This window comes from Cetorhinus maximus, chromosome 13, assembly GCF_964194155.1.
Source record: "Cetorhinus maximus chromosome 13, sCetMax3.hap1.1, whole genome shotgun sequence".
Lineage (NCBI taxonomy): Eukaryota > Metazoa > Chordata > Chondrichthyes > Lamniformes > Cetorhinidae > Cetorhinus > Cetorhinus maximus.
Window position 1 is genome coordinate 11,794,146 of NC_135891.1, and position 27,595 is coordinate 11,821,740.

General features: G+C 43.6%; 1 protein-coding gene across 1 annotated transcript in view; it reads left to right on the plus strand.

The window, feature by feature from the left end:
• Positions 1–9,440: 9,440 nt before the first annotated feature.
• Positions 9,441–27,595, plus strand: part of LOC144688424 (microtubule-associated protein 1 light chain 3 alpha) — a 32,714-nt gene continuing 14,559 nt past the window's right edge. The window contains exons 1-3 of the mRNA XM_078554935.1: positions 9,441–9,599; positions 12,128–12,183; positions 16,696–16,802. Of these exons, the coding sequence (XP_078411061.1) occupies positions 9,560–9,599; positions 12,128–12,183; positions 16,696–16,802 (203 nt within the window). The 5' untranslated portion in view covers positions 9,441–9,559. The remainder of the gene's footprint in view (positions 9,600–12,127; positions 12,184–16,695; positions 16,803–27,595) is intronic.

A 27,595-nucleotide genomic window follows, 5' to 3' on the forward strand; every position in this document is an offset into this window, starting at 1 on the left:
ACTGAAATTTCAGAATCAACAATTGGGTCTGCAACACTTACCCCATCGCCTAGTTGTGTTCCTCCAGTTTGCGTTGAGCTTCACTGGAACATTGCAGCAGGCCAAGGATAGGCATGGAGAGCAGGGTGGTGTGTTGAAATGATAAGCGACAGGGAGGTTTGGATTATGCTTGCGGACAGACTGAAGGTATTAACTCTGTTTCCTCTTTTGACATATACTGCCAGACCTGTTGAGTTTTGCCAGCATTTTCTGTTTTTATGTAATGTGTGCTGTGCCTGAAGGCAGGTCCTCCATTCATTGTCTGCTGCTGCTTTCTCCTGAGCTGTTTTCTTGGCAATTCTTAAATCAGTGGTGGTTTGTTATTGTCTTCTACGCTCGGGAGTTGGGTGAAGAGGCAGGTCCCAAGACTACCTCAGATGGAATGTCAATTGAACACGTGCCCTTATTCTGAAGCACACGCCAGCCATCTAGCCAACTGACCTAACCAGCTGCCCACAGCCCTGTGATTTTTTCTCTCATCAGGTGCTTATCCAATTCCCTTTTGAAAGCCACAGTTGAATCCCCTTCCACCACATTCTCAGGCAGTGCATTCCTAATCACTTGCTATGTAAAAATGTTTCTCCTCATCTTTGTTTGTTCTTTTGCCAATCACCTTATGTCGGTTCATGATCCTCCCTCCAATGGGAACAGCTTCTCCCTATCCAATTTGTCTAGAACCCTCATAATTTTGAATACCTCTATCACTTCGGAAGTATTTCACTAATTTTGGGCTCCCTCACGAGTAGAAACATGTATTTTACACAAACTTCTCCAGACTTATAATCCTTCTTGAATGCTCAACTCCTCTGATTTTGGATCCTGTGCATTCCCATACCTCTTCACCTCACCATTGCCATCAGCTGCCTCTGACCTATTCTCTGGAACTCCCTCCCAGAATCTCTCCATCTTTCCACCACTGATCTTCCGGTTTTAAAATCCCTCTCAAAATCCATCTCTTTAGCCAGGTTTTCAGGCATCCATTCCTAGCTCATTTCCTGATGTTTATTTCTGAAGCACCTTAGAACATTGTGTTAAATGCATCTGGTAAATGTAAGTTGATATTGTTGTTGTCTCCACCACTTACTGGCCAAGACAGTGGGCAGTCTCAAAATGAAAATATTGAAAATACTCGGCAGATCAGGCAGACATCTGTGGAAAGAAAAACAGTTAATGTTTCAGGTCTGTGACCTGCTGAATATTTCCAGCATTTTGTGTTTGTGTTTTAGATTGCCAGCATCTGCAGTGCTTTGCTTTATTGTTTAATTCACTGCCTGCTTCCGACTTGTCCAGCAAGCAAAGAATTTAACCTCCTCCTTAGAAACTCAATCTGTGAAATGAGGATGCCATGAGAATTTGATGTCTACTTCAGTGCTTTGTGGCACAGTGCAAATGCTTCAATGCTACAATGTGCCATTTACTGTATTCAAGCACACGCATTAATTACTATAGCTTCAAAACGATTGCTCCCTCCTTTAGGGTTGATGTATTAGAGGAGGTCAATCTTTTAGCATAATATTATTGTCACTGCACTTCAAACATAATTCATTCTATGAAGCATCGTGATGTGCCACATAAGTATCACACTATTAGTATGTTGATGGTCAGAATTATTGCACCACACTGGATAATGCAGAGTGGTTGTTTGAAATTCTATTTTTTTATCAGCAGTTTTTTTCTTCCCTGCCCTCACCTTTTATATTTTTCCTCAGGCGAACGGCTGGCAACATGCCATGCTGTCCCAGTGATCCTCTATAACTACTCCATTCCAGTGATTCTCTGTAACCACTCCATCCCCGGTGATACTCTATAACCTTTCCACCCCCAGTGATTCTCTATAACCTCTCCATCCCCATTGATTCTCTATAACCTCTCCATTCCTGGTGATTCTCCATAACCTCTCCATTCCCAGTGATTCTCTATAACCTCTCTATTCCCAGTGATTCTCTATAACCTCTCCATCCCCAGTGATTCTCTATAACCTCTCCATCCCCAGTGATTCTCTATAACCTCTCCATTCCCACTGATTCTCTATAACCTCTCCAATCTCAGTGATTCTCTATAACCTCTCCATTCCCAGTGATTCTCTATAACCTCTCCATCCCCAGTGATTCTCTATAACCTCTCCAATCTCAGTGATTCTCTATAACCTCTCCATCCCCAGTGATTCTCTATAACCTCTCCAATCTCAGTGATTCTCTATAACCTCTCCAATCCCAGTGATTCTCTGTAACCTCTCCATCCCCAGTGATTCTCCATAACCTCTCCAATCCCAGTGATTCTCTATAACCTCTCCATCCCCATTGATTCTCTATAACCTCTCCATTCCCAGTGATTCTCTATAACCTCTCCAATCTCAGTGATTCTCTATAATCTCTCCATTCCTGGTGATTCTCTATAACCTCTCCATTCCCAGTGATTCTCTATAACCTCTCCAATCTCAGTGATTCTCTATAACCTCTCCATTCCCAGTGATTCTCTATAACCTCTCCATCCCCAGTGATTCTCTATAACCTCTCCAATCTCAGTGATTCTCTATAACCTCTCCAATCTCAGTGATTCTCTATAACCTCTCCATCCCCAGTGATTCTCTATAACCTCTCCAATCTCAGTGATTCTCTATAACCTCTCCATCCCCAGTGATTCTCTGTAACCTCTCCATCCCCAGTGATTCTCTATAACCTCTCCAATCTCAGTGATTCTCTATAACCTCTCCATCCCCAGTGATTCTCTATAACCTCTCCATCCTCAGTGATTCTCTATAACCTCTCCAATCTCAGTGATTCTCTATAACCTCTCCATTCCTGGTGGTTCTCTTAACCTCTCCATTCCTGGTGATTCTCCATAACCTCTCCAATCCCAATGATTCTCTATAACCTCCCCAATCTCAGTGATTCTCCATAACCTCTCCATTCCCAGTGATTCTCCATAACCTCTCTATTCCCAGTGATTCTCTATAAACTCTCCAATCTCAGTGATTCTCTATAACCTCTCCATCCTCAGTGATTCTCTATAACCGCTCCAATCGCAGTGATTCTCTATAACCTCTCCATCCTCAGTGATTCTCTGTAACCTCTCCATCCCAAGTTATTCTGTATAATGGCTCCATTTGCAGTGATTCTCTGTAACCATTCCATCCCCAGTGATTCTCTATAACTAGCCATTTAATTCACAGTGATATTCTGTAACCAACCTTGCAGATGAGATGTTAAACCAAGATGGACATTAAAAAATCCCATGTCACCATTTAGAAGAAAAGTAGGGAAATTATCTCTGGTGTTTGGGCAATATTTATCCTTCAATGACCATCAGAACCAGTTACTATCACTTTGGTGTTTGTGGAAGATTACTGTGCACAGTTGGCTGCTGCTTTTTCTACATTACAACAGTGACTGCACTTCAAAAATACTTAATCAGCTGTGAAAGGCACTACATAAATGCAAGTCTTTTCTTTTTAGCAACTCTGCCTTTGGTGAAGTTATTTGTGATGAAACGTTAATCCAAGGCCCCATCTGCCTAATAAGGAGGGTGTAAGTGATCTCATGACACTATTTCGAAGAAGAGCAGGGTAGTTATCTCTAGTGTCCTGGCAAATAGATATTTATTCCTCAATCAACATCACAAAAAAAATTATCCAATCTTTATCACATTGCTGTTTGCAGGAGTTTGCCCTGCGCAAATTTGCTGCTGCTTTCCCTACAGTACAACAGTGACGACATTTCAATAAGTACTTCATTGGCTGTAAAGCACTTTAAGATAAAAATAAAAATACCTGGAAAAACTCAGCAGATCCGGCAGCATCTGCGGAGAGGAACACGGTTAACGTTTCGAGTCCGTATGACTCTTCAACAGAACTAAGTAAAAATGTCTGGTTGTCTGTGAAAAGTGCTACATAAAAGCAAGACTTTACTTCCTTCCACTTGGAACCTCCCATTGACCATTTTTGCCACTTGTGCAAGTTGTGAACACACCAGTGATGTTCTATTTGTGATGAAGGATAGAATTGGAGCCAACCTTTATGCACTTTCACATTTATTTACAGAGTTACTCATGATAAGCATACACATCCTAACCCAACCACCACAGTTTTAGTCTATATATATTATATAAGGGCTCAAGTGCATCCCCAAATAATGCCCATCGCCTGAATAGAATTAACCACAATAAATGCACAATTAACAAGTGGCACACCTTTAAGTTCATCACTGCCTGAAAGAATATTTTTTAAAAATTGATGGTTCTACCTGAAGTGAAGCCTGGCACTAATTTCATTGCACCATTGCGGACACACATCCTGCCTTGTGAGAAGGATGATTAATCATGGAGGGTCTGACAATGCCAAGTTTGCACCAGATGATGATGCCAAATTCATCTAAACATAACTTGCCATTGTGAGCATGGTAAAATTTCACACTGACCTTCTGTAAAACCCAGTGTGTGGATTACAGATTCATCTTACTTCTTATTTATATTCCAGATTTTACAATAAAGAACCAAATACTAGTAAAACTGGTACATAAGGCATGGATGAAACAATTCCCCACCAGTGAATTCTCATTCTCAGATTAAACAAGATTGAATATTGATAATGAGAATGGTGGAACTTTCTGTGCTAGGGTAGGTTGTGGGCGGTGTGAGATTGGAAGATGGCATCTGAACTTAGAGGAGTAAACATCTAGATTTACATAGCAATTCCAGCAGGAATAGCACAGGCCAGGCCCAACTGGCATGTGGTGGCGTTTCTGCTCCAAATGAACCTCATCTCACTCCACTTCATCTCTGAGGTGGAGTGAGTCAATGTTTAAAGATAAAGGGTCACCAACTTAGGGCAGAGATGAGGAGAAATGTTTTCTCTCAGAGGGTGGTGAGTCTTTGGAATTGTTCCTCAAAAGGCAGTGGAGCAGAGTCTTTCAACATTTTTAAGGCAAAGCTAGATAGATTCTTGATAAGCAAAGGAGTGAAAAGTTATCAGGGGTAGGTGGGAATGTGGAGTTGAGTTTGCAATCAGATCAGCCATGTTCTTACTGAATGGTGGAGCATATTCAAGGAGCCGAGTGGCCTACTACTGCATCTAATTCACATGTTCCCTCTGTCAGAATGACTTTCTATTCCTTCCTCTCAGAGATACTTATCTAGCCGCCCTCTTAAGAGTATGATAGCTTAATAGGAATGTTACCAGAGCCCTGGACTAATGTTCTGGAGTTCAAATCACACCTTGGTAGTGTTGTGAGGTTGTTTAGTGTCTCACTAAGACACCAGAAGGCTTGTGTGGTTGAGCCTAAACCATCTATTGGTAACCCATAACTATATAAATAGAGGCACTGGAAACAACAACAGCAGCCAAGGCCTTGTCGACCCTGCAAAGTCCTCCTTGCTAACATCTGGTGGCTAGTGCCAAAATTGGGAGAGCTGTCTCACAGACTAGTCAAGCAACAGCCTGACATAGTCGTCCTCACGGAACCATACCTTACAGATAATGTCCCAGACACTACCATCACCATCCCTGGGTATGTCCTATCCCACTGGCAGGACAGGCCCAGTAGAGGTGGCGGCACAGTGGGATACAGTCGGGAAGGAGTTGCCCTGGGAGTCCTCAACATTGATTTCAGACCCCATGAAGCTTCATGGCATCAGGTCAAACATGGGCAAGGAAACCTCCTGCAGATTACCACATACCGCCCTCCCTCAGCTGATGAATCCGTGCTCCTCCATGTTGAACACCACTTGGAGGAAGCACTGAGGGTGGCAAGGGTGCAGAATGTACTCTGGGTGGGGGACTTCAATGCCCATCACCTAGAGTAGTTCAGTAGCACCACTACTGACCGAGCTGGCTGAGTCCTAAATGACTGGTCTGCGGCAGGTGGTGAGGGAACCAATACGAGGGAAAAACATACTTCACCTCATCCTCACCAATCTGCCTGCCGCAGATGCATCTGTCCATGACAATGTCGGTAGAAGTGACCACCGCACAGTCGTTGTGGAGACGAAGTCCCGCCTTCACGTTAAGGATACCCTCCATCGTGTATTGTGGCACTAGCACCATGCTAAATGGGATAAATTTCGATCAGATCTAGCAACTCAAGACTGGGCATCCATGAGGCGCTGTGGGCCATCAGCAGCAACAGAATTGTACTCAAACACAATCTGCGACCTCATGACCCGCCACATCTCCCACTCTACCATCACCACCAAGCCAGGGAATCAACCCTGGTTCGATGAAGAGTGCAGGAGGCCATGACAGGAGCAGCACCAGGAATACCTAAAAATGAGGTGTCAACCTGGTGAAGCTATAACACAGGACTACTTGTGTGCCAAACACTATAAGCAGCTAGTGATAGACAGAGCTAAACAATCCCACAACCAATGGGTCAGATCTAAGCTCTGCAGTCTTGCCGCATCTAGTCGTGAATGGTGGTGGACAATTAAACAACTCACTGGAGAAGGAGATCCACAAATATCCCCATCCTCAATGATGGAGGAGCCCAGCACATCAGTACAAAAGATAAGGCTGAAGCATTTGCTACAATCTTCAGCCAAAAGTGCCGAGTGGATGATCCATCTCAGTCTTCTCTGGAGGTTCCCAGCATCACAGATGCCAGTCCTCAGCCAATGCGATTCATTCCACATGGTATCAAGAAATGGCTGAAGGCACTGGATACTACAAAGGCTATGGGCCCTGACAACATTCCGGCAATAGTACTGAACACTTGCTCCAGACATTGCTGCACCCCTAGCCAAGCTGTTCCAATACAGCTACAACACTGACATCTACCCACCTTTGTGGAAAATTGCCCAGGTATGTCTGTACACAAGATACAGGACAAAGCCAATTGCCACCCCATCAGCCTACTTTCCACCATCACTAAAGTAATAGAAAGGGTCATCAACAGGCACTGGCTATCAAGCGACACCTGCTTAGCAATAATCCGTTCACTGATGCCCAGTTTGGGTTCTGACAGGGCCACTCAGCTCCTGACCTCAGTACAGCCTTGGTTCAAACATGGATAAAAGAGCTGAACTCCCGAGGTGAGGTGAGAGCGACTGCCCTTGGCGTCAAGGCTGCATTTGAGTGTGGCATCAAGGAGCCCTAGCAAAACTGGAGTCAATGGGAACCAGGGGGAAAACCTTCCACTGGTTGTAATCATACCTAGCACAAAGGGAGATGGTTGTGGTTCTTGGAGGTCAGTCATGTCAGCTCCAGGACATCACCACAGGTTTTCCTCAGGGTAGTGTCCTAGGCCCAACCATCTTCAGCTGCTTCATCAATGACCTACCTTCCATCATAAGGTCAGAAGTGGGGATGTTCACTAATGATTGCACAATGTTCAGCATCATTCGCGAATCCTCAGATACTGAAGCAGTCCATGTCCAATTGCAGCAAAACCTGGACAAAATCCAGGCCAGGGCTGACAAGTGGCAAGTAACATTTGCTCCAAACAAGTGTCAGTCAATGACCATCTCCAACAGGAGAGCCAACCATCACCCCTTGATGTTCAATGGCATTACCATCACTGAATCCCCCACTATAAACATCCTGGGGGTTACCATTGACCAGAAACTGAACTGGACTAGCCATATAAATACTGTGGCTACAGGAGCAGGTCAGAGGCTAGGAATCGTGAGAGGAATAACTCATCTCTTGACTCACCAAAGCCTGTCCATCATCTATAAGGCACAAGTCAGGAGTGTGATGGAATACTCCCCACTTGCCTAGATGAGTCCAGCTCCCACAATGCTCAAGAGGCTTGATTCCATCCAGGACAAAGCAGCCCACTTGATTGGCACCACATCCACAAACATTCACTCCCTCCACCACCGATGCACAGTGGCAGCAGTGTATACCATCTACAAGATGCACTGCAGGAATTCACAAAGGCTCCTTAGACAGCACCTTCCAAACCCACGACCATTACCATCTAGAAGGACAAGTGCAGCAGATAGACGGGAACACCACCACCTGGAAGGTCCCCCCCCAAGTCACTCACCATCTGACTTGGAAATACATCGCTGTTCCTTCACTGTTGCTGGGTCAAAATCCTGGAACTCCCTTCCTAACAGCACTGTGGGTGTACCTACACCACATGGACCGCATCGGTTCAAGAAGGCAGTTTACCACCACCTTCTCAAGGGCATCTTGGGATGGACAATAAATGCTGGCCCCCAGCCAGCGAAGCCCACATCCCTGAATAAATAAAAAAATATACATCTCCATGGATGCTATCTCCATTCTGGCTCTTTCCAGACGTTCTTACACACAGCCTACTGTCATGTGACTCTCTACATCACTACGTTGTCAGAACTGTTCCCACAGTCCCACATTAACCCTAAGTCTGCCAAACACACCATTATACTACAGATAACTGGGGGGATTTAAATTCAATTCATTAGTAAATCTAGAATAAGATGTCATTAATAATGTCACAAAACTGCTGTTTTGTCATTAAAAAAAAATCTGGTTCACTGATGTCCTTCAGAGAAGGAAATGCACCATCCTTTCCTGGCCTGGCCTACACGTGGCTACAGATCTACAGTAATGTGGTTGACTCTTAACCGCTTTCTGAAGTGCCTAGTAAGCCAGTCAGTTGTATCAAGCTTCTGCAGAAATACAGCACTGTGGGTGTACAGTACCTCCACCACGTTGGCTGCAGTGGTTCAAGAAGGTGGCTCACCACCACCTTCTCAAGGGCAATTAGGGGTGGGCAACAAGCCTTGTCAGTGACACTCACATCCCAAAAAGCCATATTATTTATTGGCCTCCTTTTGGTAGCGAGTTCTGCATTCCTAACTAACCACTCTTTGGATGAAGCAGTTTCTCCTGAATTCTCTGTTGGACTGATTAGTGATTTTCTTTCATTTGTGTTTTCTTCTTCTTATCTCCCCCACAAATGGAAAGATCTTTTCTATGTTAATCTTCAGTCATGCCATTTATTAGTATCGTATCGAAGTGTTGATTTACAACCCGCAACGGTCTGTGACATAATGCAAATACTGAGTCACCAGAGAAAAAAACTAAACGCTTAAACTAAAATAATCAATAAAATAAGGTGGAGGGACAAAAACTATTCAATGTGTCTATGAAGGATATACTGGCGATGTAGCTGTACAATTTTCGTAATTGCAATCGTTCAAGGTATAAACTTCTTGCCCACCAAGGTTAAAATCTTTATAGATCTCATTAGGATAACTGTAACAATCCCATTTGCCGTTAATGTAATATGACCTAGGTAAGTTTGAAAGATATTAAGATTGTTGTGTGTCGTTCGAATACAGTTCAACGGCTGGACTTCAACCGAAAACAAAACGATGTTTGATTTGGCACCTTTTCTTTTATGGTGGCTGTGAAAGGGAAATAAACATCGGCGAACATGTCACTTGCTTCCCTGCGCCCTCCCCCTTAAGTATCTTTTGCGTTGACGTCAAAGTGTTCACGTGATCCGGTTTGTTACATCGCTCTGTGTTTGGACACATCAGGAACTGCACCGTCCGCTTTAGCTGATTATTCTCGGGTTCTCCTGCCCAAAAGATGCCTTCTGACAAGTCATTCAAACAGAGGAGAAGCTTCGGTAAGTGATTGAGCTACAAAGGGAGGAAAAGAGGAGACGAAAAAGGACCGGGGAAGGAACAGAAAGGGAGAAATGTAGCACTTGGGAAGAAGTCTTGGCGTGTGTCTTGTTTGTGCGTGTCTCTCTCTCTCTCTCTCCTTGCTTCCTTTCTCTGCGGGGCTGTTGCTGTTTTTCTTCTCTCTTATTTGCCTTTGACCTTCTCTCAGCTGACTGTGTTGGGGGTGATACCGGTGTGGACTCATTTAAACAGCTGCTAAGAGGACAGGCAGATCAGGGCCAGGAAGGGGGGAGGGTGGAAGAGGAGAAATAGAGAGAGAGAGAGAGATCAGTCGCAGGCAATAAGGAAGAAACCGTCTCCAAAGTGCCTAACAAAGGGAAAGCTCTCAAGCTCTCTCCCTGAGATCACGGGTAGCCTCAGGACAATGCATTACCAACCAAACGCACACATCTTTCTGTTTATCATCTCTGTTGAAATGAATCTCAATCATTTTTTTTCATCCCTTTTCTCAGTCTGAACATTGTGAATCACTGATCTGCAATCTCTGCAATTGTGCCCGGAGCTTACCTTTATCACAAACCCTGGGACAGAGCTTTCTGAAGGATGTGGATTTTGTTGTTGTTGCTGTATTCACACATTGGAAGCCATTTTACCGTAAATTCATCCTTTCAAACACTGTTTTAATAACAAAGACAATTCGCCTCCTCCTTTACCTTTACAGATCTCTTCGTTTTTTTAACCAGCAACGCGAAATTTAGTTAGAAAATCAGTCAAATTGTCATTTCCCTTGCAATAATCTGGTCTTAATTATAATGTTAGAAATGAGCGTTTACAAAAACCTAAATTATTTGTCCAGGGTACTACAATAAACGTTAGGGAGGTTTACAGCTGTTGTATATGATATGCTGTTTTTACATTTAGCCCAGACGCTCTTGTGTATTTACTTTCCAAGGGCAACTTGTACCCTGTTTGGTGAAAATAACGGCAGATTATTTTCTATTTATCTTCAGTTACATGTTTGGTATTAATTTGCAAAGCAAAATAGCAACTAACAAGGTGTAATTTTTCTACCATACATTTAACTGCTGAAGCATTAATTTAATTACATTTTTTTAAAAAAGCTAATTTATAATATTTTCAAAAACTGATATTAAGCCAGTTTAAGTTAAAGGGGTGTGACAAATGGTGTGATACACAATGTGTATTTATTGTTATTAGTTAAGAGTACAGGAGCAGGTTAGGATTCGGCCTCGATTGCTTCAGAGAGACAGATTCCCATTTGTTTTCATCTATTGAGATGGTGCCAACATTGAAGAAAAAATAGTTTGAGCTCTCCCCAACTAATATGTCAAAGATGGTGGGGGGATTTTGAAACCATAATTATTCTATGTCAGTTACTGAGTGAGGCCTAGTTTAAGAAGGGTTGCCTCTAGGGGAATTGGACCATTAGCTTTTGTTTCTTAAATATGAATCCAAATGTCAAATATTGGTCCTTAGTTTCCAGTCTTGGGCAAAACACAAATCAGTTTCATGACAGTTTCTAATGTAAGTTTTTTACTAGATTAACTAGATTGTGATTTTCAATACTGTACCTTATTCCCCCTTCCTTCCACATTAGGAGTGTAAACACATTCCTCGCTCACTAAAACCTTAATGCTCTTTAATTTTGTAATTCTGTCTGTAATATTGCTCGTCAGTGATTCAGTATTTCAACTACAAGGAGGCAGTTGTCCTTTATTGTATAATTGCCAGATGTTACTACATTTTACCAAATCCATTGTAAAAATTCTGAAAGATTGGGAAAGTTTTACTCAAGTTTAAATAGGACATGGCCCTGTTAATTACTTGGGAGTTGCAATTATTTTTGCCAAGACTGTAAATGCTGTTGAGTCATATTGTTCACTGCATTTTGTTGATGTATTTGCCTTCACTTCAGCCTTCCTGGGTGATGATCTGGAGGCTACCGAGCCCCTGAAGAACCTCCCTTACCCCCTCTGCCTTGCTCCCAAATGCATCCTTCTGATGTGGAACGACACGGTCCCTGTTTGCAAAGGAATGTAAACAAAGAAACAAGGATGTAGCCAGTATGAGCTGGCAATGCAGGAGCTGTATGCACAACTGGTGTTGTGGGCCCCATTCTCCAGACCCACCCTGCTCCCCCAGCTGAACTGATCTCGATCAGTTTGACCAAGGGAGAACCTAAGCTCTTGCTAGTGCTCGGAGAGGATGTAACAATGCCCACACCTTACCCTCGTGGAGTGTCCAGTGACCTCCCTAGACCACCCACTTTACCTGTCTTAAGGAAAAGACCCTGATCCTCTCCACTAGTGCTAAAGAACTGGACTGAGCTCACTCAAGGCCCTGACTCTGTGCAACCTGCAAGCAACACACACTGTATCCTGTAATAACCCAAGCATCGCTTGAGATGCACCTAACTTGTTTCTATGTAATTGAATTAAAGAAATCGGCTTTCCCAGTGACAGTCGAGTTCAGAATGATATGCCTTGCTTTTCTTTTATTTGTGGTACAGCTGATCGAATTAAAGAAGTTCAACAGATCAGAGACCAGCATCCTAACAAGATACCAGTAAGTGACCTTCCCTTGCTATGATCAGAGCTGAACTGTAAACTTTTTTGGAGGGATGGGATGAATGTTAAGCAGTTTTTTTTAAAAAAAAGGAAGATATGTTTTTAACGTGACTTCGGAACCGAGCTAAAGAGGAAAGAATTACTGAACTGTGGGGGGGAGGGGAGCGGGAGGAATTAGGCGCAGGGGAATGGGCCGAATGGCCTCCCTCCGTGCTGCATCATTCTGCGGGAACCTTTCTCAGCCCCCACCATTCACTGCCTTAAAGACCAGTCTTCTGCAAAGGTCGGTGGATATTCCTGAATTGCTTCTTTTGTTGCTAGTTCAGATTTACTGCGCACACGGATCCAAGTGGAAGGGAATTGGACGCTGTGTGAAGGATGGAGTGATCCCACGCCCAGGGAGTGTAGTTTCAGTGCAGCCCCTCCCCGGGTGCTGATCAATTAACTGCGCCGACTCTGGTCGCCCAGGGCTGCGCTCTGCAGACTTGCTGCTAACAGGTGAGGACTGAGTCCCCGACTGTCAATAAAACAGAGAGAGAGAGCGCATTACATCATGTTTTTTTTACCGCATTGCGTTTCGGGTAGGAACTTAAGTCATAGTAGCTTCCAACATAATTGAGTTTAAAGACAGCCAGAGCCCCAATCCAACACAACACATCGGCTGCTGGGGGGGAAGGCTTCCTCTTACCGGCTTGGCCAGGGGAGAATTTTAAAATTACTTGTAATTACTTGCTTGTAATTTTTTTTGTTGTGTGTTGTCTTAAATGAGATAAGCTGCTCCTGGTTAGCCAGACTGTACATTTCAGTGTTGCTTTAAATCGAGTTTGATGTGACTGTGTTCTTTTGGGCCAACTTTGGCTGCTTTAGTGCTATGGGTGTAATGCCGTTTTGAGAATTTTTTTGGGAGGGGGTGGAGATTGAAATTTTAAACACTTTTTTTTAAAAATGAAAGGTTTTGTTCATAATCGGTCTTTTTTTTTCTGGGGCTGGGGAGGGGATGGTTGGTGAGAAGTCAGCTTCTGTAATCCTTACCATGCTTGCATATAGGGAATGAGATTTTGCTCTCAACCCTTTGTTCCCCCTCCTCCACTCTCCTCCCTCCAAAATTTAATCTTCTGATGACAAGTGACTATTTTTCCTTTTGCAAGGTGCTGGATAATTGTCAGTGTTCATAGAACTGTACCCCTGGATGAGTCAGCATCATCAATGGGCATGGCCAAAATCAGATGTTGATCTGAGATTTTGTGGGTGCCATGATTTGATTGAATGGCAGAACAGGCTAGAGGGGCTGAATAGCACACTCCCTATGTACTCTTGATATAATATGAGTGTGTTATTCATATCATTACTTTGTGCCATATCAGTGATGAGGCAACCTTCGCACAGTGGTCTACAGTTAAGCATTTACACCCGTTGAGCACGTCTAGACTTGATCTTGAGGAGCGTGCTTGCATAACTCCATAGAAAAGGGCGGACACGTGAAGCTACAGCTTTGTAATGACCCAGCTATCCACAGAATCCATGTTTACAATGCAGAGAGAAGCGTGACCATTTGTGCAGTCACACTGCATTTCAGCCCTTGAGCAGTTTGTAACACACATCTTAGTCATCAACTTTCAAACAGTGGAAGGAGCACAGTTTGTGCAGCCACAGTATGTGCACCATTTATCCTGCATGAGTGTTTAAAGTACATTGAAGGACCCAAACCTCAGTAATAACAATCATCCAATAGTTTGCCCATAAAGAATTTCCTACCTCCTTTCCCACCAATAGCTAAATACCATTGTCTGCATTGGGTGGAGAATTTATTTCCTATCCCTTGGATAGATGGGTTCCAATATCTCTATTTGCATAGTCATTGTAGCATTAGGACAAAGGCACTATCCCTATTCCTGTTACTTTAAATTCTGGCTTAATTTTGGCTTGCATGGCTATAAAGCAAGATGAGATGATACATTCAGCTACCATCATCTCCCTGGGACTATAATTTGAATGTCATGAGCTCCTTTACCTGGTTTCACAAAATTGTCTGGTCACCTTGGCCCAGTCTGTCCTATCTCATCATCTTGTAGAAGAGGAGCCTGTGAAACATTGGGTCTACAATTCTGGCCAAACCCAGATTTATACTAAAGTTTCCAAGTCTGATGTCCTTCTTGGATGAAACATTTTGCCCTTTAAATTAAGTTGAAAATGGTATTTAAGTCAAAATGTTAGTCCCTCTCCTTCCTTAGCCTGCACCAGCAAATGTTTTGTCAACATTTTGTTGACTGAAGACATTAAAGTCATAATAGGGAGTAATTTAAGACTACTCACTCTTGGTTGGCAATTCCTGCAGTGCCTGCCTATTCCCAGTAGTGGCCGCTAAACTATTTCACAACAGGATTGACATTTGGGTGCACACAGAACCTTGTGGACCATACAAATAACATTGAAATAGTTTGACTTGCATATGTCTCAAGTTGTCCATACTAACCAGGATTTAGGATTATCTACTAATAAAACTGCAAAACCAACAATAACTTAACAGGACTAGCAAAGTATAAACAAAATAGGACAGAGCTTTCTGGGCTTTGTGGACCAATTTCCAAGGCTAGGGGTCTCATGTAGCCCAAGGACCATAGTTTGAACTCTGTGAACAGCAGTTACAAATTTCACTGGGGACATTGGGCAATCTGAAATAGTGGGACCCTCTACTGCTTGCACTGCAGTGACCTACCTTCCTAATTATCTGCCAAAAGTTTCATGAAGCAAAAAGCCATCTGAGAATCTGCCTTAATGCCCAGTCCATTATCATCAATCTCCTCCTCTCTCCCCCTCACAGTCTATAAAAGATTAAATGCATTTGCTTTGTGCTGGTTTACATTCCCATGCCCAGGGTTTATTTTGTGTAAGATCAAAACTTATGTATTGATAATTATCCTCCAATTTCTGGTGGGTTCAGGAAAGGCAGAGGCACTTGCAGCATGATCTTCACCCTTCGGCAATTGCAAGAGAAATGACTCCACTGTGCCCTTGTTGACCTGATGAAGGCCTTTGACACATTAAATAGGGAAACCTTGTTGAAAGTCATAGCCAAACCTGGACATCCTGATGGAGCTGGAAATCTGATGTAGCAGTTTCATAATGGAATGACTGCCAGAGTCACTGTGGTGAATACACTGACCCCCATTGACATAACAAATGGTGTGAAGCAGCGATGTGTCATGGTCCTTGTGCTTTTCAGTATATTCTTTGCTGCCATGCTTTCTGGTGCATTTGATGGAAATGTTGATGGAACATACATCCAAATAAGGACAGAAGGCAATCTCTTCAACCTGAGATGACCGAAATCCTCAACTAAGGTGTCAGAGATGATGATATGGGAGTTGCTGTTTGCCGATGACTGTGCCCTTGTGTCACACTTGTGAGCATGACCTTCAAAGCATCATGGGCTGTTTTTCAAAGGCAGCTGATGACTATGGGCTAACCATCAGTTTAAGGAAGACTGAGATATTCCACCAACTAGCACTAAACTCTGACTATACCCCACCTACTAGAACTGTCAATGACACAGCCCAGCAGGCTGTAGATAACTTTACCTATCTCAGAAACACAGTCTTCAGAAATGTCTGTATTGACAGTGACAATAAAATTGCCAGAGCCAGCTCAGCATTTGCCCATTTACACAAGACACTCTGGAGGAAATGCGATATCAAACTTACAACAAAACTTGCTGTGTACAAAAGCTATGGCAATACCTTCCTTCCCATATGCCTGTGAGACATGGTCTATCTACTTCAGACATATTAAGCAATTGGACAGGTTCCACCGGAGATGCATTCGGAACATCATGGGTATCAATTGGGAGGACAAAGTGCCCAATACTGAGGTACTTCAAAGAGCAGAAATGTCTGGAATTGAAGCACATGATCAGTGTCCAGCTCAGATGAAGGGGACTCCAGGGTGACTGATGATAGCATCCCTAAGGGGGTCATGTGTTCACAGTTTAAGTTTGGATGCCACCTGTGAGGTAGACCGAGATTAAGGTTCAAGATGAACCTTGGTAGCATATCCACCACAGACTGGGAGCAAACTGCAGCAAGGACTACCTGGGGTGAGATCTCGAGTAATGGCATTGTTTCCTTCAAAGAGCAAAGGACAAAAGGTAAACTAGAAAGACCAGGCAGTCCCAACAAAATCAGACAGTTTATCCCTGCCAGTACTGTGGAAAGCCATGCAGGTCTGCAATCAGGCTCCACAGCGAGGTTAGAGAACACACCAGCTGACTGTATCTATGTACACAATAAACAGCCATTTTCACTAATGAAGGGAAACCAACAACGATTGGAAGATGCTCTCTCCATTGCAATGGATAGTGGTGATTCTACCGTAGTTTTGGTATACCAATTTTTTTTCCGAAATTAATTAAAGGAACAATCTAGTGCATGGAGTCTTTGCTATGTTATTAAACTTTTTGAAAGAAAAGATTGTTATCGTGTATCTCTTCACCTTGAATCTGTTTTGCCAACAGGTGATCATTGAAAGGTACAAGGGGGAGAAGCAGCTGCCAGTGCTGGACAAGACCAAATTCTTAGTTCCTGACCATGTCAATATGAGTGAACTTGTTAAAATTATTCGGTAAGTGTTACCTTCCCAGCAAAGGCGACAGGAAGCAAAAGCCACCTCTGGTGTGGAGGCGCAGGATGTTAAGTGGGAACTTGGTTTGAAATGTAAGTTTTAAAAAATATATATACAAACAGCGGAGAGGGTAGACCTATTTAATGTGGGCCAATGTCCCCTTGCATAAAATGCCTCTGTCATTTGAAGCAAGGGAACTGATGTGAGGAACCTTTTTTTAAAAAAGGAAGAGAGAAAAATAAATTAAAAATTCAGACATGACCATACAGCAGCCTGCTGCAAATCAAAAGTGTCTGCTGTGCAGTAAATACTAGAGGGAGCAGATTTGCTTGTGGCGTGGGTAAACGTACTGTGTGCTGTGACATACAGGCCAGGGAAATATCTATTATGAAGACACACAAACGCCCCTTCATTCTGCCCAGTGTGGTCTCTACAGTTATCTTTCATGTCCCCAAGGGAATCAAGGATTATGGGGAAAAGGCAGGAGAGTGGAGTTGAGGATTATCAGATCAGCCATGATCTCATTGAATGGTGGAGCAGACTCGATGGGCTGAATGGCCTACTTCTGCTCCTATGTCTTATGGTCTTATGGTGTAGAAGCTGCTTGGTGAATGCACACTCCTTAGCTCCAGGCAGAAGGGGTTGAATGGCCCACTCCTGTTCCTTTTTTTTTATTCATTCATGGGATGTGGGCTTCGCTAGCTGTGCCAGCATATATTACCCATCCCTAGTTGCCCTTGAGAAGGTGGTGATGAGCTGCCTTCTTGAACTGCTGCAGTCCATGTGGTGTAGGTACACCCATAGTGCTGTTAGGAAGGGAGTTCCAGGATTTTGACCCAGCAACAGTGAAGGAACGGCGATATATTTCCAAGTCAGGATGGTGAGTGACTTGGAGGGGAACTTCCAGGTGGTGGTGTTCCCATCTACCTGCTGCCCTTGTCCTTCTAGAAGGTAGTGGTTGTGGGTTTGGAAGGTGCTGTTGAAGGAGCCTTGGTGAATTCCTGCAGTGCATCTTGTAGATGGTACACACTGATGCTACTGTGTGTCGATGGTGGAGGGAGTGAATGTTTGTGGATGTGGTACCAATCAAGTGGGTTGCTTTGTCCTGGATGGTGTCAATCTTCTTGAGTGATGTCGGAGCTCCACTTGGCCAGGCAAGTGGCGAGTATTCCATCACACTCCTTGACTTGTGCCTTGTAGATGGTGGACAGGCTTTGGAGAGTCGGGGGGTGAGTTACTCGTTGCACAATTCCTAGCCTCTGACCTGCTATTGTAGCCACAGTATTTATATGGCTAGTCCAGTTCAGTTTCTGGGCAATGGTAACTCCCAGGATGTTGATAGTGGGAGATTCAGTGATGGTAATGCCATTGAACATCAAGGGGCAATGGTTGGATTCTCTCTTGTTTGTCATTGCCTGGCACTTGTGTGGCGCGAATGTTACTTGCCACTTGTCAGCCCAAGCCTGGATATTGTCCAGGTTTTGCTGCATTTGGACATGGACTGCTTCAGTATCTGAGGAGTCGCGAATGGTGCTGAAGATTGCACAATCATCAGCGAACATCCCCACTTCTGACTTTATGATGGAAGGAAGGTCATTGGATGAAGCAGCTGAAGATGGTTGGGCCGAGGACACTACCCTGAGGAACTCCTGCAGTGATGTCCTGGAGCTGAGATGACTGACCTCCAACAACCACAACCATCTTCCTTTTGTGTTAAGTATGACTCCCACCAGTGGAGAGTTTTCTCCCAGATTCCCATTGACACCAGTTTTGCTGGGGCTCCTTGATGCCACACTGTGTCAAATGTGGCTTTGATGTCAAGGGCAGTCACTCTCACCTCACCTCGGGAGTTCAGCTGTTCTATCCATGTTTGAACCAAGGCTGTAATGAGGTCAGGAGCTGAGTGGCCCTGGCAGAATCCAAACTGAGCATCAGTGAGCAGGTTATTGCTAAGCAAGTGGCGCTTGATAGCACTGTTGATGATCCTCTTCCATTACCTTACTGATGATCGAGGGTAGACTGATGGGGCGATAATTGGCCAGGTTGGGTTTGTCCTGCTTTTTGTGTATGGTACATACTTGGGCAATTTTCCATATTGCCAGGTAGAAGTCAATATTGTAGCTGTACTGGAACATCTTGGCTAGGGGCGCAGCAAGCTCTGGAGCACAAGTGATCTGATCCGTTGGTTGTGGAATCGCTTAGTCCTGTGTATCACTTGCTGCTTATGCTGTTTGGCACGCAAGTAGTCCTGTGTTATACCTTCACCAGGTTGACACCTCATTTATGCCTGGTGCTGCTCCTGGCATGCCATCCTGCAGTCTTCATTGATCCCCTGGCTTGATGGAAATGGTAGAGTGGGGGATATGCCGGGCCATAAGGTTGCGTTCAAGTATAATTCTGCTGCTGCTGAATGCCCAGTCTTGAGTTGCTATATCTGCTCAAAATCTATCCCATTTAGCACAGTGATAGTGCCACACAACATGATGGAGGGTATTCTCAATGTGAGAATCCACAATGATGGTATGGCGGTCACTCCTACCGATACTGTCATGGACAGATGCAGCTGCGGCAGGCAGGTTTCCCTCTTCTTTGTTCCCTCACCACCTACCGTGGACCCAGTCTAGCAGCTATGCCACTTAGGACTCAACCAGCTCGGTCAGTAGTGGTGCTACCAAGCCACATTGAGGTCCTCCACCCATTCTGGTACATTCTGGTGTTCAACATGGAGGAGCACTGATTCATCAGCTGAGGGAGGGCAGTACGTGGTAATCAGCAGGAGGTTCCCTTGCCTGTGTTTGACCTGATGCCATGAGACTTCATGGGGTCTCCAGACAATTTTGTAAATTGTATATTGTTATATCTCTGCTGTGGCAGGATTCAAACCCAGGTCCCCAGAGCATTACCCTTGCTAGTTCAGTGACAATACCAGTAGACCATCACCTCCCACCTATGTTTCTCCTAACATCAAAATTCATTTGATGAGCTATTAGAGGGTCCTGCCCTTGGAATCATTCCCAACACCCCCCTTTCAGGAGAGCAGTAAGGCAGTGCTCTCATTAGGCCAGGGTTGCGTTTATGTTATATACCTAACTTTTAAATTCTAGATCCTTTCAGAACCAAGACATATTCTTGGCTTCATGCTTCCGTTCGTTCTCCAGTCTCTCGAGGATAGCAGCCAGATTATGTCCTGTGTTTTTAAAGCTGCTATCCTGTACTTCCTCTTTCGGCATTGACCTTGAAAGCATTTTAAAATATCGCTCTCTGAGTGAATCCTACAGATCAGTCACGTTTTGTTAAACTTAAAAAAAAAACCTGGGGGAACCACAGAATGTTGCATTAGAGAATGGTTTGGATGGAGGGTACCTGTGATCATCTGTTACTCACTGTGCTTCTGTGGCAAAATGTCAAGCAGAAGTCAGAGGGAAGGGTGAGAGCGAAAGAAAGGAGAAAATGGGATAAATTGAGAGGACGCAAAATCAACATGTAACTGACACTCGGTTTTTAGAGTGCCACCTTGTCCCTAAGTAATTGCCAGTGTTAGCCTGGATCACAATGCCCTGCATGGGCACATTAAAATTCTGCTGTTAAACTCCAGTGCAGTAATCCCTTTACAGGGTGTATACGGTACACTAATTCCCAGTTCAATGGAGTGGTGCTGTTATTTTCTTTAAAATAAACTTGCTTCGCTCAAACGTTGTAAGAGCTGAAACAAAACAGGAGAATGAGATTGGAAGCGGCCCTGATCACCATCTGGATTCAGGATTGAGATCAGTTCCCCAAAGGGTCTCTGGATTTCCTTGTATTTGATGCCAAGTTCAAATTATAAACCAAGTTCAGTGGAGATTTTTTTTTTTGTGCATACTTAGAGTCAGAGTTCCAGCTCGAGTCACGCAGCTGTATTTGGCTGATCTTCTATAGAAAAATGCTGGCACGGTTATTCCGTAGAGAATCATTTATGCTGTTTGCATTGGGAACCGGTGTTTTGGTTTTGCGTTGTTAACATATAAACTTGGTCTTGATTAAGATCTAAAGCAATATACGACCGACCTGCCTGAGTTTCCTATTTCAATTGAATCACTTTTCTTTAAACATAATCCAAATTGTATAAGCATTGTGATCAGGGATGAAATTACAAGCCTAGACTAACAAATGTTGATGCTCAGAGGGATTTGACTGTGCTTGTACGAGGATCACAGAAAATTAACATGTAGAGACAGCAAGCAACTAGGAAGGCAAATGACATGTTGGCCTTTATTGCAAGGGGGCTGGTGTAAAAGATGTCTTGCTGCAATTGATGAGAGTACTGGTATACGGTTTTGGTCTCGTTAGCTAAGGAAGGATGAACTTTCCTAAGAAGAATTGCCACAAAGGTTCACTAGATTGATTCCTGGGATGGGGCTCTTGTGCTATGAGGGAGAGTTCGAATAGAATGGACCTCTACTCTCTGGAATTTAGAAGAATGAGAGGTAATCTTATTGAACATATAAAATTCTCAAAGGGATTGATAGGGTAGATATTTGGAGGCTGTTTCCTCTGGTTGGAGAATCTACAATTAGGGCTCTAGTCTCAGGGTTAGGAGGTGGCCAGTTAGGAGTGAGATAAGGAGAAATTTCTTCACTCTGTGAAAAGCAGGTAGGTTAGGTTAAACGTGTATAGAACTTTGGTTAGAACACACGTGAAGTATAACCCAGAGTTCTGGGCTCTATTATTTAAAGGATATAGAGGTGCTGTGTGAAATTGCAAATAAGATTTTACAAGGATGATACCAGAACTGAGAGGTTTTACTGGCCAGGGATGATTGAACAAGCTAGGGCTCTTCTCTCAAGAAAAGAGAAAGCTCAGGGTTGACTTGATAAGAGATTTATAACATTGCAAAAGGAGTTTGATATGGAAGATATAGGAAAGATTGGCTGAATTTTACAGTGGAAGTGGGTTCGGAGGAGGGACAGTATAGTTGTTCCCTGATGCTGTGCCACCCCCAGGCGAGTTTACAGGGGCAGGCTTGCATGGGAATCTGCAACCCACTCCATTAAGAAAGGCAACTAAATAGCGGCTTCACTTAGGGGCTATTTTCTGAACCTTCCTGCATTTTACTGGCATTGGACCGCTTCTCAGTTCGGAGATGAGCAGCAACTTGGAGGCAACCTCCCCAGTGGCAGGCCAGAGGGTCTTTGTTGCCTCCTCTCACTGGCAAAATGAATGAGCCACAGTGATGAAAAGGCCTCAGCCACAGCCCAAACCTTTCCTGTGGAGGGGCTCCAACCATCCAGTCTCACTGGGACTCCCACCTCAGCAAATGCCCACCATCCTTAATTGGACAGTGAAGGTGGAGGTGGCCAATTAAGATCCCGCCTCACATAACGTTCTGCTGGCGAGCACCTTGACGACGAGCGTGGGCTCGGGACCCGCATATAATCCCAGCATCAGGTTCCTGCTGCCCACAGGAACATTCAGGCTGATGTGCCCCCTGGTAGGGGCAGCCAATGCTAGGGGCCATAATCACTAATAAATTCAACAGGGAATATTGGAGGTACTACTTTACCTGAAGGTTGAGGTGAATAGCATAGTTGCTTTTAAGGGGAAGCCAGATAAACATGAGGAATAAAGGAATAAAAGGATATGCTGATAGGATTAGATAAAGTCTGGTAGGAGGTGGTTCATATGGAACATAAACATTAGTACTGAGCATTTGGGCTGAATGGCTCTTTTTGTGTTGTTCTGTACATTCTGTCTAATTCTGTTATCTTGTCCATACCTAACGTTTACATGTGCACTTCTGTTCAGTATCATCAGGTAGTGATAAAGAGCAGGAACGCTACCCAAGTTTGTCTTTTGCCAGCGCCCAAAAGCAGTGTTGAGACAATTGTAGCAAACTCATTAAGGCCTAAGATTTGAGTCAGTTACCATCTTCAACTCCTTCAGTGACCTTCCCTTCAAAAGGTCAGATGTCAGGATATTCAGTTATGATTTCAGAGTATTTTTTTTACATTTGTTCGTGGGATGTGGGCGTTGCTGGCTAGGCCAGCATTTATTGCCCATCCCTAACTGCCCTTGTTCAGAGGGCATTTAAGAGCCAACCACATTGCTGTGGGTCTGGAGTCACATGTAGGCCAGACCAGGTAAGAATGGCAGATTTCCTTCCCTAAAGGACATTAGTGAACCAGGTGGGTTTTTTTTTCAACAATCGACAATGGTTTTGGGGTTAACATCAGGCTTGAATTCATTAAAAATCGGGAATTACAAATTTCACCACTTGCCATGGTGGGATTCGAACCAGAGTCCCCAGAGCATTACCCTGGGCCTCTGGAATACTAGTCCAGTAATGCTTTAGGTGGTGGCATAATGGTATTATTTACAAGTGGAGCACATTGTAAACAGAGTAAAAATTGGGAATTTGGTGAGAATGGGAATTCTCTGGTAAGTAGCTGGCAAGTATATCCCAAACTGAAATTTAGTTCAACACTTTGAAGTTAACGTTGAACTTTAAAACTCTTAGAGAAACTGCAAGTTGGCTAATAGAAACTGCCTTATTTGGTAGTTAACTGTCAATCAACGGTAAGTGATTACCTGAATAGGTGTTAATTAATATGAACAGGAAGCTCAAGTTAGACATTTTGGGCACAGTCGAGGTATATTCCCTCGAAAGGGAAAGGTAGGTCAAACAAATCCGGAGCACCCTGGATGACAAATGAGATGGAAATTAAGATAAAGACAAAAAAAAGTGTGCTTATGACAGATATCACGTAGAAAATATAATTGAGAACCAGGCTGTGTATAGGATGTAGGAAGCAAATAAGAGAAGCAAAGAGGGGGTATGAAAAGAAACTGGCAGCCAATATAAAAGGGAATCCCAAAGCCTTCTATAGGTATCGTAAAATGGTAAATTGGCAAATGAAGCAAAAGTGACATGAGAAAAAGCTTTTTTACACAGCAAGTGGTTACGGTCTGCCTGAGATTGTGGTGGTGGTAGGTAGGTTCAGTTGAAGCATTCAAAAGGGAATTAAACTTTTCCCTGAAAAAGGAGGATTATAGAGAAGAAAGCGGGAGAATGGCACTAGGTGAATTGCTCTTTCGGAGAGCTGGTGCCGACACGATGGCCAAATGGTCTCCTGTGTTGTAATAATTCCGTGAGTGAGCGTTTGTAACTTAGGTGTGATTCAAAAAGCTATGTAAAAGTAAACAGTATCTGCTGACTCTCAAAGTCTGTCACAGATGGAGTGTGAAACTTGGGAATTTGGGGGAAGGAGGTGCTGTTCTTTGTCTTCAGTACTTGTGGTTTGTGTAAGCTTGAGGCAGGATTTAAAATTCGTGTGGAAAAAGAAAAAAAAATTACAACAAACTAAGAAGTAGATGGAAGTTTGTGGGTGTCAAGACTGACCCAAGCAAATACACCTGCAGCAGATGTCTCAATCTCGAGTCTCTGCCTCAGAGTTCTTGAGCTGGGGTGCAAGTTGGAGATACTCTGTGACACGTGTGGGGTGGGGTGGGGAAAGAGGGAAAATTATTGGATAATTTGCTCCAGACTTCAGTCACTTCTTGTAGAGAGGAACAAGTTCAGTATGGGATTGGTGAGACCGATGGTGTGCAGAGTAAGGGGAACCCAGGTGAGACAGAGATTGAGGATATGCAGGAACTGATCCTATTCGACAGGTACAATGTGTTTGTTTACCTGTGAGGAGGATAAAAACTGTTGGAATGATAGCCAGAAAACTGATGACCATGGCACCTTGGAGCAGGAAGCTGTCTGAAGGGAGGGGGGACGGTGGTGGGGAGTGTAATGTGGTTGTTGTAGTGGATTGAATAATAAAAGGGACAGGCAAGATAGAGTCCCACACAAAATATTGCCTACCTTGTGCCAAAGTGAGGGACATCTTGAATTGGCTTGATAGGATATTATTGGGGGAGGGTCCAGTTGTTGTGATTCATGTTAAGACCATCAACATAGGATGAGTAGACAAGTGGTCCTGTCTGGGAATACGAGAAGCTAAATTAAAGGACGGACCTCAAGGGTTTTACTTTCTGTATCATTACACAAGTCACGAGCAAATTGGTGTATGGAGAAAGAGATTAGGGAGATGACACATGGCTAAAGGAGCAGTGTGGGGAAACCAGGTTCCATTTCATGGGTCACTAGCACCAACAGTAAGACGGGAAGGAACAGTACTGTTGTGATGGGCTCCACATGAGCTGGGCTGGGACCAAGCTCCTAGAAGGATGGATAAATAGAGTGGCCACAAGGACTTTAAACAAGAGTAAAAGCAAAAAAAAAAACTACGGGTGCTGGAAATCTGAAATAAGAACAGAAAATGCTGGACAAACTCAGCAGGTCTGACAGCATCTGTGGGGAGAGAAGCAGAGTTAACATTTCGAATCCATATGACTCCTCTTCAGAGCTTTAAACTAGAGTACTGCTGAGGAAAGGGACATGCTGTCAAAGCTTTTCAACTTGCACTCATCAGGATAGAATCACAAGAATTTTTAAAAATTCATTTACGAGATGCGGGCATGACTGGCTAGGCCAGCATTTATTGCCCATCCCGAGAATACCAAATCTCAAAGGGAACAACATTTTCTACTGCATGAGAAGGGGGTGCTGATTGGTTGAAATTGTTGTTCCCTTTTAGATTTGGCATTCTTGTGATTCTGTCCTGATGAGTGCAAGATGAAAAGCTTTGACAGCATGTCTCTTTTTTTTTCCTCTCTTAGTTATACTCAAGTTCTGTGCTGCCAAGCAATGACTTTAAAGTACTAACTGGGGGTGGGGAAGACACGGGTGGAAAAGATGGCATAAAATATTAGTTTGAAGACAAATAAAAGGGGAGTGGGTAGAGCAACAGTCAGAAATTGAGCTTTAGGCAATACAGGTAAAGAGAACACTGAAAGATGTAAAGTAACTAAAGCAGCTGAGAGCAATAAGAAACATGTGGGTAAAATGTTAGAGCAGAAGGACCAGTTAAGGTGAATGGTCCAAATAAGTGTTCTTTACACAAGCTCAGGGAGGATAAGGAATAAATTAAATGAACTGCAGGTGCAAATGCAAATGGGAGGTTACGACATTTTAGTCATTACTGAGACACAGCTGCAACAAGATATTAGGAACTAAATATATCAGGTTATGAGATCTGCAGAAAGGCTAGGAAAATGGTAGAGGGGGAGGAGAGGTTTCCTTAGTGATTAAGGTGCAATCACTTCAATGATAAGACAGGATGTAGTGAGTTGCAAGCAGGCATTGGAGACATTCTGGGTAGAATTAAGAAATAGAAAAGGATTTAAGACTGTAGTGGGAGCTATGTTTAGGCCCCCCTCGAAGTGGTAGATTGTGTAAATACAGAGATCAGACAAGCGTAAAGAAAAAGCAGAGTAGGGGGAGTGGAGCAAGATTTTAATAGATAGACAGCTTTGATTGATTGGGATAAGTAGAACAGCACACGCCAGAAAGGTAGTGGATTTTCTGAGTGTGCCCATGGTGGTTTTCTGCAACAATATATCCTAGAACCAAGAAGGGGACAGGCTGTATAAGTTTTAGTTGTGAGTAATGGGGGGGCCTTATGGCACAGTGGGTGGCATCCCAGCCTCTGAACCAGAAGCTCCAGGTTCAAGTCCCCACCTAGGACCTGATGGCAAGGTGCAATCATAACACGGCTAAACAGTTTGTGTTTCAACCAGCAAATCCTTCCAACATACACCAATGGCAGACACTAAGAGTGGGAGAGATTCCTGGTCAGCCATGTGATCGAAAGAGCTTTAGAGCCTCTACCATCACCATCCGTAGCTCCAGACTACATCATGCATGTAAAAGTGCGTGTTGCCACAGCAACCCGGACTCCCGGTGTGAACTGTAACATGCCACCGGTGAGTAATGAGCCTGATTTAACTGACAGTGCTTGAATACTTTTCCAATAGCGATCATATGATAAAGTTCAACCTAGTATTTGAAAGGGAGAAATGTGAAACAGTTACTAAGATCTTAGGTTTAGGTAAGGCTGACTTCAATGTGATAAGACAGAGATGGTTCACAGTAAAATGGGAAAATATGTTAATGGGTATAATGACAGACGATCAGTGTGAGGTATTCAAAAAAAAATGATACACAACTAGTTTATAGGGCAAGAGCCCTTCTGGCTCAAAATAGCCATGACGAAAGAGGTAAGGGAGAACATAAAACTTAAAAAAAAAACACCAATCCTGGCAAATTGGAGAGGTATGAGGAACAGCATAGAAACAGAAAATAGGAGCAGGAATAGGCCATTCGGCCCTTCGAGCCTGCTCCACCATTCATCATGATCATGGCTGATCATCCAACTCAATAGCCTGCTCCTGCTTTCTCCCCATATTCTATGATCCCTTTCGCCCCAACAGCTATATCTAACTCCTTAACTCCTTCTTGAAAACAAACAAATGTTTTGGCCTCAACTACTTTCTGTGGTAGCGAATTCCACAGGCTCACCACTCTCTGGGTGAAGAAATTTCTCCATCTCAGCAAAGGCAGATAAAACAGGAGTTACAAGAGTGTGAATATGAAAATCAGCACAAAAAATCTTTAAAATTATATTAAGAGAAAGAGGGTGAACAGGAGCAATATGGACCCCTTAAACTGCTAACAGTGATACTGTCAATAAAAATACGGAAATGGCAGGTGTGTTGAATAACTACTACTTTGCATCAGTATTTCCAGTACAAGGAAACGAATATTTAATCAGGACAGAGACTCCACAAAATTAATGTAAGCAAAACAAAAGTACCAAAAAATGACGTGGTTTCCATCCCATGATTTTAAAGGAAGCCAGTTACAG